The 11,085-nt window shown below is 42.6% G+C and overlaps 1 protein-coding gene across 1 annotated transcript; it reads right to left on the bottom strand.

The window, feature by feature from the left end:
- Positions 1-7,340: 7,340 nt before the first annotated feature.
- Positions 7,341-9,217, bottom strand: ARL14 (ADP ribosylation factor like GTPase 14). The gene has a single exon (XM_056498494.1). The coding sequence runs from the start codon at positions 9,055-9,057 to the stop codon at positions 8,473-8,475; it is 585 nt and encodes a 194-aa protein (XP_056354469.1). The 5' UTR covers positions 9,058-9,217; the 3' UTR covers positions 7,341-8,472.
- Between the last annotated feature and the right edge of the window lie 1,868 nt (positions 9,218-11,085).

Raw genomic sequence — 11,085 nt, forward strand, 5'->3', positions numbered from 1 at the left:
CATCCCTGGATGGACAAAAATGATATTTTTTCAAAAGATAATGCAAATTTTCCAGGTAGCAATGTTGTAGAAGATTACGTAGAGATCAAAATTTTTAAATGGTATCTTTAGTTCACACTCTGTTTCATTTACAGGCTGAGAGAGTTAGGATTGTTCAGCCTGGAGAAGAGAAGGATCCAGGGAGAGCTCAGAGCCCCTTCCAGGACCTCAAGGGGCTCCAGGAGAGCTGGAGAGGGACTTTGGACAAAGGATGGAGGGACAGGAGACAGGGAAGGGCTTTAAGGGCGTAGGTTTAGATTAGATATTAGGCAGAAATTCTGTGATGAATAATGAAATTGGACTCTGGTACTACATGTTCCATTCCTGCCCAGAACTAGTCAGAATAAGATGATAAAAAATACCTGGTGTGCAAGACCCAGCCTGGAATTTTATGAAAGAAAACCCTTTTATTGAAATAAACTCCTTTTATTCCATCACTGCCCTTTTCCACATCTTTGTTGCCCCAGCACATCCTGGCCTGACTCAGTGCCCAAATTCTCTCTGCTGCCCTTCCCTCTCTTGGAAAAACACTGAGCCAGTCAAGGGGCTGAGCAACAACCCTGCTCCTTCTGAGTAACCACCTGAAAATAACTGAGAGTCCTCCCAGAGAATCTTCCTCCAAATCCTGAAAATCACCTTGCTGCACCACTGGTCTGACACCCCGTTTCCTTCCTGTGAAACTCCATACAACAATATCCAAAATATTATTTGCTTTTGTTTAATTATGAAGGAAGACAATCCTTCAGTGGTATTTTGATGTGGCATCATCCAAAGAATAATTTATAATGTGGCTTCATGATAAACATAGTCAGAGATGAATCAAGAGTGTTTTGTGTAACTGTAATCTGATTAAGCTGCTTGGCTCTCAGAGGAACAATTATCACACTATTTTTGTTTGATTTTACCTCAGGTCCACAGTGCAAAAACATCAAAAGACCAATTTTGAAGGACAGACCAGTTCCCCTCTGAATCCTTGATCCAATGTCACTGGGCTGTCTTTAAAGAAAAAACCAAACAACTGGATATTTTCATTCTGAATTAGGTTTTTTACTAAATGTAGGTGCCTACAACATAATAAATTATGCATAAAAAACAAATTCTCGTGGTATGATGCTGTTCAGATTTCATGTGATGCTACAGAACAAAGCTCTGCTTCTTTGATATTTTTTGCATCTTTTTTAGCTTGGAAAATAATAATGCAAATATAAAGGTGGGAATTAGGCTCTGCTCACCTTCCTATCCTTTAAGCAACAGATAGATTTGTTTTACAAAGAGTTTACATTTTGTTTACAATTCACAATTTGTGACTTTTGCACCTCATTATGCAACTAGAAAATGTTTAATTCTCAGCTTATTTTAAAAACTTCTTTTGAGTAACAATGTGAATTGACCTGAATGCTTTTATTAACTAGTAAAAATATGTAATATATAATAATATATAGTCTATATATATAATATATATATATATTATATATATATAATATATAATCTGTGTGTGCAAACCCAGACTTTTGGAAGAGACAGGTTTGAAGAGGATTTTTGATGGGAGTTGGGTGAAGTGCTTGGGATGAGAGTAGGAATCAAAGATTTGTCCCATGGACGCCTGAACAGCTCTGCTCACACTCACTCAGGGGCTGCTCCCTTGTGGAGGGAACATTTTTAATAAAAAGCTGTAGAGTTCCTGTGCATGCTTCCCCTTGTTTGTTCATCTAGAACCACTGGTTACACTGTATTCTGCTTTTTTTTTATTATTTAGAAAAGAAGAAGTATTTACACTTCGAGACAAATATTCTTCAGTCAGGGTGCTACTTAAAAACTCACTTTTTAAAATTTTAAAATTTTTCTTGAAGTGATGGACTGCACAGGCTTGAAAAGGAAAATTAGCTTCAAATGTTCCCAGTATGACAGGATTCAATTCCCTTTAATCCCATGGTGTGAGACACTGAAATTTATAGGTCATGACGTGACCATTGGCAAAAATGTTCTTTGGTACCAGAGCTGGAGTAGATCCCAGAAATCCATCAGCTGCAAATAGCCCAAAAAAAGGAATCAATCCTCAATCAGCAGATTGTGGAGCTGCACTTCCCTTTCCAACACAATTTCCTATTAAAGGAAAGAGAAAAGATTTGTTTGAGACAAAAAGTGAAGAAATGGTGACTGAGATGAGCCATGGCAGTGTGCCCTGGAAGATCCAGGGATGTGGTTTGTCCATGTTAAAACAAATCCTTGTTAAAACTAATCCCACCATCCAGTAAAAAAAAAAAAAAAAAAAAAAAAGAGCTTCTGTCTCTGCTGGTTTAGGGGTGAGTTCAATTATATTTTTAAAAGGAAACAAAAACTTCTTATTTGTGGCAGGTCTGGGAACTCAATCTGGAGGATTGTGCAGGAAGGGACTTTTCCATCCTTAATTCCTCAGGTTCCCAAATGGAAGACTGGTCATTGGAGCTGTATTTGAAAAACTAATCTGCACAACGTGCTCAGATAATTAAATTAGGTGATGTGTTTCATGCTGTACACAGAAAGAGTGATAGGATCATGAAAACAGAGACATTTTTGGGAGCATCTCAGATTTAAACTCTTATTTTTGGCTGTTCAGCCATAAAACAACATCAAACCCAAGATGCCACAAAAATGTAAATGTCCAGATGCAGATTGCTGTTGTCAGTGTCTCAGGCTTGTTTTGAAAGGGAACTCAAATCCATGGCTGAATAAGGAATTTTGAAAGGCTCAGGGCTTGGTACTGAGCAGAGAAATGAAAATACTCCAAGTGTGCATCTCTCTTTGTTCTGCTGTAATGGGGAAAATGAGCGCTCTGAGCAGCACTAACGAGCCCATTCTCCCAAGGCTCAGGACTGAGATTTCCTTGATTTTCTGATAGCTGATAAATGGTAATATTTCTGTTCAGCTTTTCTTTTGAGGGGGAATAATGGGCACATAATTTTCCTGAATTACACAGCATTTCAGCAGCTTCAGGAATCTGTGCCTCTGTCACATCACCGAGATCAACCCTTTCTTTTAATGCTCATTATTCCTCTTTATATTCAAATCTCACTTTAGTTATAAACTGGTAACCAGGGCTCCCCTAAATCACAACCAACAGAAGGTGGAAAAAATGGAAATTCCAGTTTAGGAATCTGCTTGTTTGGGCAGTTTGGACATCACTCATTGTTAGGGATTTTCAGTGCCACAAAGTGAAACTTCACTTTAATGCATGATGGAAAAAAATGTGGGCTTTACTTGAAAACCAGCAAATTATATTTATATTTATATTTATATTTATATTTATATTTATATTTATATTTATATTTATATTTATATTTATATTTATATTATTATATACATACATATATATATACATATAGACATATAGTTACAGTTATATAGTTACAGTTATATAGTTACAGTTATAGTTATACAGTTATAGTTAGTTATAGTTATATTTTAAAAATTGAAAATAATTTCTGAAAATAAGCCCATCAGTGCTGTAATGAGGAAGATTTTGTTTTTAAAAAGTGATTTTTAGCTGTGTGGTTTAAGGCTCTCAGAGAGTTCTCGGGCTCCTCTGGTCTCAGTTTGAATTTCCAGCCCCATATTTTCGTTCTGATGAGCTGCAGGAAGCCTCACACACCACAAGATGTCTCAGTGAGGAAACACATTTTGTCCAAGTATTTTTTTAAGAATATTACTCAGTTTTCTGGTGTTTGCCTCGGGTTTTCCTTGGTGCTTGACAGGGGCTTTTCAGCAGCACAGGAGGAAGCAAAGCCTGCACAAATTTACTCATTAGCGTGGGCAATAAATGGTATTTTAAATAATCAATGATCCAAATGACTCAGTGGAAAACATTAAACTTCAAAAAGGAAAGGCTCAATGTAGGTGCCAGCTAAGAAATTTTAAATTTTCCTGTGTAGATTAAATGGAAAAGTTATTTGAAACTATAATTAATTTCCACAATGGATTTTTTTGTTGTGTTTTCATTGCTTTCTATTTCTACAACACTCTGTACTTTGGCCTGAGAATTTTCTCACTTATTTTTATTTTCACTTCCCTTTTTCGTGGCATTGCTGTCATTTATCTTCCCCCATTGCTTCTCCAGATTAACTCCTTAAATTCTTCTTCTGTAATTCTTTCTTATTTTTTTCCCACCTTTTCAGAGAATTCAAGCTGTGTGAATACTGACACATAAGAATTGTCTGACCACCTCTAGACATTTTAGGTAAATTAAATCTTTCTTGTTAATCCTCAACAAAGAAAAAATCCATGTGAATTCAATCCAGAATTATTCCCTTGTGCTGGGAAGGGCATCCAGCCCTGATCCACCCCACGAGGAGCCAGATACTCATTTATCATCTATTAATTAAGCTGTTTGCAGAAAGCCTTTATGTTTTGTATTCCATCCAAGTGATAGGAGAGATTTTCACAGCAATCTGGCATGGCCCTGGAAGAAATAAAACTTCTCTGACTTCTTAAGGGAAGGTTGAGAGACTCACATTCTTTCCTCAGCGATAAAAATGTGTGCTTTAGATAAAGGAACTGAAAACTATTGATTAAGGCACAGTTACCTTTTAACAGCCAAGCAGAATTTCAGAGGAGATTGGCCTTGGGATCGATAAAATCCTTGCTGCTGTTCCCAGCTATAATCACTGAAACCAAACAGAGCCAGGTGGTTTATTAAACTCACAAAATTACTTATTTTTGCAGATATTTTGCCAGAATCAGGGTAATACAAAGCCTAGAAACTTCTCATTGGCCAGGCAAATAAGAAGGGTAAAACAATGTAAAAACAAGTCAACAAAAGGTTAAAAAGAAAATAAAAAACCCCCAGAACAAAAACATGATCTTTGCACCAATGAAAGAACTTTATGAGACTAAAAGGGAGCTGATGAAAACAGACGGGGAGAACAAGGAAATAATAAAAAATATTCATCAAAAGCCACGGGTCATAAAGCATTGTCAGGAGGTTTGCATATGTGGTGGGAAAGGAGAGCCTGGCAGAGAACAATGAAACGGGGCTGGAAATGTCTGTAGGTCACTCCAAGCCCGAGGAGTGGCTGAGAGCAAAGCCAAAAACCCAGGGGGAGCTGAGGAGAGCAGGAGAGCTGGCACTGCCTTTGGGCAAGGACAGGGACAGGGACAGGGACAGGGACAGGGACAGGGACAGGGACAGGGAGACACCTCTGCTGGGTGAAGACAGGAGGGGACAGAGGTGACAGGGCTGAGGTGTCTCGGTCTAAGCATCAGGGATGAGCAGGAGCAGCACAGGAACAAAGAGCACAGCTGGGGAACAGAACGGTGGAGAAACTGAAACACGAGGAATGCTCAGTTTGCTAAAATCCCCTGTCTTCAGAAAGTGCCTGGACTCCTTACTGCCCATCAACTTCCATTTGCAAATGGTCCCTGCAGTGTGCTGTGTGCTGAGGGCCTCCACCCTCCAGAATTTACATCCCAAATTACAGCAAGCTGCCTCATCCAGGCTGTGGGATGTGAGGAGATGGATGTCCAGAATCCAATCAGGATGCTTGAGCTAATTAGAGTGGAGGAAGCCTGATTGTAGCAGCACATTTAGCTGGGGAAAAAACCTGTTTAATGTGCACACAGCACTTCAGAGTGGTGCTGTCTCCTTTGCAGCACCTGGAACTCGTTTGACACAGGAAAGTCTTTCCTTTGGTTCAGTGACTTGTCCAAAATGAGATTGCACAGAGACATTTGGAGTAACACCAGTTACCTGACATTGGGAAAGCCTTGTCCTGCATTCCTTAGGCACTGCACTTCTGGGCTCTAAATTCTTGAACAGTTTTCTCCCAGGCAAAGCAGGAGGGAGTGCTGTTATCCAAATTTGCAGTGGTTTCTTCTGCTGCTCCACACCTTCCCTTAAAATGGCATTTCCTCCCCATTTCAGCCCACTGGACCCATCAATGAGCTCCATGAGTTATTCCTGAGCTCAGAAGCCTCAATGTGGCTTTAAACCACAGGGATCTTATCAAGGAATGGCCAACAGGACAGGTCCCATCCTCTGGTCTGTCAGATTTTAAATGGTCCCATCCAAACACATCTCCTTGAGAGGATCCTGCAGCCCCTGGGCTTCAGATCCTTCTCTTTTTGTGCTCCACATGTTTTGTCACCTTGGCTCTTCTGCCTGCACAAAGGAACAGGGAAAGCAGCAAACTCCTTAAGGAAGATGAGCAGACACTGGAGGATTTGAGCCCTTTGGCTACAGAACACCTGCAGTGCTTCTGCAATTAAAAAATGCAAACCAGCAGGGTGAGCTGATGAAAAAAACTCCCAAATTTGAAGCAAAATAAACAGCTGACCCCAACTCTTCGACTTTTCACCCCATGAAAAGCTTTCAGCTCCCAGGCTGCAGCTCCACTGCCTCAAGGCTCTTCAGATTCTCATTTCTCACCATCTCAAAACATCCCAAACCCTTCAAAAATCCTAAAAAATTTTAGTGAGTAATCTGTAAAATGCTAGATAATAAAAGAAGCCCAACTTTTCCAGGAATAAATTATCCCAGTGCAGCAGGTTGGGTTTTAGCACTGGCAGAATTCCTGGAACACCGAGACAATTCTGCTCACGGTGCTCAGCCAAGCAGGATGGAGCTGGAAAACACCTCTAGAAAAGCCCCAAAGATTTTTTTAAAGAGGAGCTCATTAAGCCCCACTCTGGATTGATGTCCCCTGTCGCCTCTGATGGAACATTTATCTCCCTGGGGATCAGTCTTTTGTACCTCATCAGCCTCTTCTTTAAGGGCTGGTCACTTTTCTCTGTCTCACTGAGTTTTTAATTAAACTTTCAGGCATTTAATTCCCCTGAGAGCCTGTGCCTCCAAGCCAGCTTGACTGATATTTATTTCAAACCTTTAAAAGGATTCCAAAAGGTTGGGGTCTCCTCAGGCAGATATAACAGGCATGCCTTCACTTCTCTGAGAAACCAAGCTCTTAGAAAATGCAATTTTTAGACACTTGATATTCTATAAATTGAATAGAATTGAGTTTATTCCTTTCCTTTGAAGCATAATGTAAAACATTTCTTCAAGTTGATATGAGTGTCATTTAGTGTAATTTGATAACCAGCAGAAGGGCCTGTGTGCCTGAGAGCTTATTCTCATTTTTAACTGCATGATCTGGTCTATTTTACTACTTTATTTCTCCCTTCAGAACTGGCTTCTTGGCTAATTACAGACCCTGGTGCACCCTCATTAAATCTCTCAGGAGTGTTTCTCCCTGAGGCCCCAGAACTAAATTCTGCTTTACAACAGACACATGATTAGATTCAAAGAATTCACCCCATAGCAGACACATGGAAACATTTATAAATGTATTTATATGAAATATCACAGTTTTAAACATTGAATTGTTTGGCACAGAAAACCAGCATTAATGACTTTTAAAGATCTTTTTAGGGACAGAAGATGACATTTTCTACTGAGCCCAAATCATCAAAGCAGGCAATGAGAAATCCAGACACTTGCTGTGCTTTTAGCAGGAATCTCAGCATGACTCAGGATTTAACCCCTGGTAATTAATTAGTCTCAGTATTAATAACAACTTCAATTGAGAAATTCCCCTTTGTTTACTACTTCAGCAAATCCACCTGATGATTTTTTTGGTCTTTGAATAACCTGTGCATGACACAGCAGGGTATGTCTGGGTGATTTTACTGCTGCTTCACCCTTTTATAACTTGACATTCCTGTCTGTTTATTAGTAAGAAAGAAATGTAAACTTCCTACTTCCCACCTACTTCTTTGGTATAATCCTGAAACAAAAAAAAAATCTGGGAGCACAAGAGGAAAATTTGCAGACCCAGAGCTGGGAATTCAGCACAAAACCAGTGGGATTCAGCTGTTCCCTGACTGGTGGCTCTGGGAGGAGGGCAGGGACAGAGCAGTGGGTATCTGGGACAAGGGGACGTCACAGCCTGGTGACAGCTCTGGAGCCAGGCCCTGTCTGGGGCTGGGCTCATCCTGCTCCCACAGCCTCTCTGCAGGAATTGTTCCTGGAATGCAGAAACAGCCAAACTCTTGCTGAAGCTCTCATCCCACTCCTGACCAAATGACTTGGCTGGTTTATGTCTTGAAAAAATTAATTTGGATCTTCATTTGATTTAAGGCACTTTAACACTGCTTACCTATTTTATTCCCATGTTCTCGACTGCCCCTTTCTCAGAATTCAACTTGAATAACCCCAAGTAAATTAAAAAAAATAAAATGCTACAGAGTCCTATCTCAGGTATGAGATACCCTATCAGGTACATCAAGTATCTGCAGGTATAACAGTAGAATTTAACATTGTCAAAGTCCTTTATAAATATTTATGTATAAAAGTTCTTCCAGAATCCAGAATCTGTCCAACAAAATATGTTAAGGGTCATCAAAAGTGGATGATAGAAATCCTTCAAAGGCACTGAGCTCCTTCAGGGTGGATGACAGAAACCTTTAAAAGGCACTGAGCTCCTTCAGGGTGGTGAAAGTCTCCTTGGACTTGCTGTACTGCCTGGCAAACGTGGCCACTCTCTGCAGAGCCTCTGCCAGCCCCTCGCCCGTGATGGCACAGCAGGGCTGCACGTACCAGTTCCTGTCACTGCAGAACTTCTTCATCTTGAACCTCCTGGTGATCTCCTCGGCGTTCAGAGCTCCAGGCAAATCCTGCTTGTTGGCCAGCACCACCACGGGGACGTTTTTTAGGGATTCGTTCTTTAAAATGAGCTCGAATTCCCTCCTGGATTCGTCCAGCCGGTGCTTGGCAGAGCTGTCCACCACGTACAGCAGCCCGTCGCTGTCTTCCAGGAAATTGCTCCAGAGCTCTCTCATCTTCTTCTGCCCTCCAACATCCCAAAATGTCAGCGTGAAATCCTTCCCTGCTTCGATCATATCCACGTTGAAGCCGATGGTGGGCAGCGTTAGGAAAACATCTTTGTACCGGAGCCTGCAGAGCAGCGTGGATTTCCCCGCGGAGTCCAGCCCCAGCATCACGATGTTGGTTCTCTTCACCCAGGAGGCTTTGGCGTTCTGGAGCCCCATTTATCCCGGGGGCTGCTCTGTTCCAGGGATGTTCCCCCTCTTCCCTGGGGCCAGTTTGTGTGGCTGCCTTTCCCCCTGCTGAGGAGAGCACAGTGAGGGAGAAGAGGCAGCTGCGAGCCGTGAGCAGTCAAAGCTCTGTCCAAACACAATTTATCGAGGTGATAAGGAGCCAGGAGGCTTTGGAAGGAGCAGAGCTCCGTGCCAAGCCTGTGGGTGGGACTGGGATGAGTAACAACAGCCCCAGTGGCACAGGCACAAAGGTTGCAGGCTACCAGCGTGTTTGAACAGCCACGTTCCCAGCACCTGCAGCCTGATCCACGCATTCCCCCATCTCTGAGAGAATCCCCCTGAGCATCCACAGCCAACTGGGGAAAAAGTGAGAGATGGACACAAGCAGTGGGGTAGGGAGATTTAAGATTTAAGGTTTAGCAAGCCACAAAATGGCCAGGTAGCTGATTTATTGGTGCATCTCATCTGCCACAAACTGATCTCGGGTGGTCTCCAATGTGAGTTCCAGCCCCTGGGCTCAATCAAACCCTAAGAGAGCTCCACTAAACCTGGGCTTTGCTCTAAGCAGCTGCCTCAGTGACCCCTCCTTGCCAGGGCTGTAAACTCAGGGAGTTTGTTTATGTTGTTTGTGAATAAGTTTAAGTGCACCCTGCAAGGTGGAGACTAAATACAAACCTTGTGGTCTGGTCATCACTGAGATCCTGCTGCCTCAAATTAAAAATTCCTGTTACCTTCATTTCACTCTACTCTGTGGCTGCCCAGTGAAATTTCCTTCAGTAAAAGCAATGAAATAACCGAGTCTTGATCTATTTGTTTTGGCCACCATTCCAAGTAGTAGAATAAAACAAGAGGAGATGGAAAATTTAGTCAGCTATTAGTGAATTCCTATTGAGTGCTCATTCCTCTGATAGTGGATGCAGTTGGGCTGCTCTGACACATCCTGAGTACTGCAGGAGTTGCCCTTACACCCAGGAAACCATTTCTCTTTGCTTCAGAAAGTCCAGAATCAGCAAAAAGATGTAAAGGTCTTGTGGTCCAACAAGCTGCTGACTGATAGAGCAATCATTTCGATAGTTACGACACTGGTTGCGTAAAATCCACCTCAGCCCTGACAGACAAGTTATAATCTGGTTTCTCTCGAGGCTAAAAGGGTGAGACTGGGTCTAACTGGGGGCAACAGGAGATGACAGTGACACACCCACTGCTGCAGGTTTTTCATAGTTAATAACACAGATGGATTGTGTGCAAGGTTTTTTCAGGAGCAGACCAGGATGTCTTAAACCAGGGAAGAAAGTGTTTGCATTTCTTTATAAATAAATGGACATGAATGAATTAAAAGATAGGAGGCAGCAAGCTGCAAAACACAGGGTTAACTAATCAGAATTCTCTGATGCAATTCCAATAAAATACGGGTATCTTGAGCAAGGCAGGGATGGATGGTCTGTCCCCACTCCCAGCTCTGTGCTCTGTGCGTGCTCCTGGGTGTTTATGATCATAACGGGGTGTTTATGGTCACAACTGTCTCCTCCTCCATCAGCCGTCACTTCAAAGCACGGGTCGAGCACAGCCCGACTTTTTACGAGGCAATTCTGCAGTTTTCTGACTGTGCCAGAGCCCAGAGCCAGATCTGGTGATGCAGGAAGGATTCCACGCTGCTCCGGAGATCAGCCCGCAGGATGAGAGCTCTGCAGCTCCTGCTCTGCTCCTGATCCCTCTCTGCTCCTCATCCCTCTGCAGCTCCTGCTCACTGTTCCTCATCCCTCTCTGTTCCTGACCCCTCTGCAGCTCCTGCTCTGCTGCTGTCCCCTCTGCAGCCTCCTGCCCTCTGCTCCTGACCCCTCTCTGTTCCTGATCCCTCTGCAGCCTCCTGCTCTTTGTTCCTGATCCCTCTCTGTTCCTGATCCATCTGCAGCTCCTGCTCTGTTCCTGTCCCCTCTGCAGCTCCTGCTCTCTGCTCCTGATCCCTCTGCATCCTCCTGCTCTGCTGCTGTCCCCTCTCTGCTCCTGTGCCCTCTGCAG

This window comes from Oenanthe melanoleuca, chromosome 9 (assembly GCF_029582105.1).
Source record: "Oenanthe melanoleuca isolate GR-GAL-2019-014 chromosome 9, OMel1.0, whole genome shotgun sequence".
Lineage (NCBI taxonomy): Eukaryota > Metazoa > Chordata > Aves > Passeriformes > Muscicapidae > Oenanthe > Oenanthe melanoleuca.

Excerpts from the sequence above, each read along its gene's own strand:
- ARL14 (XM_056498494.1), bottom strand. The coding sequence starts at position 9,057 with ATGGGGCTCCAGAACGCCAAAGCCTCCTGGGTGAAGAGAACCAACATC.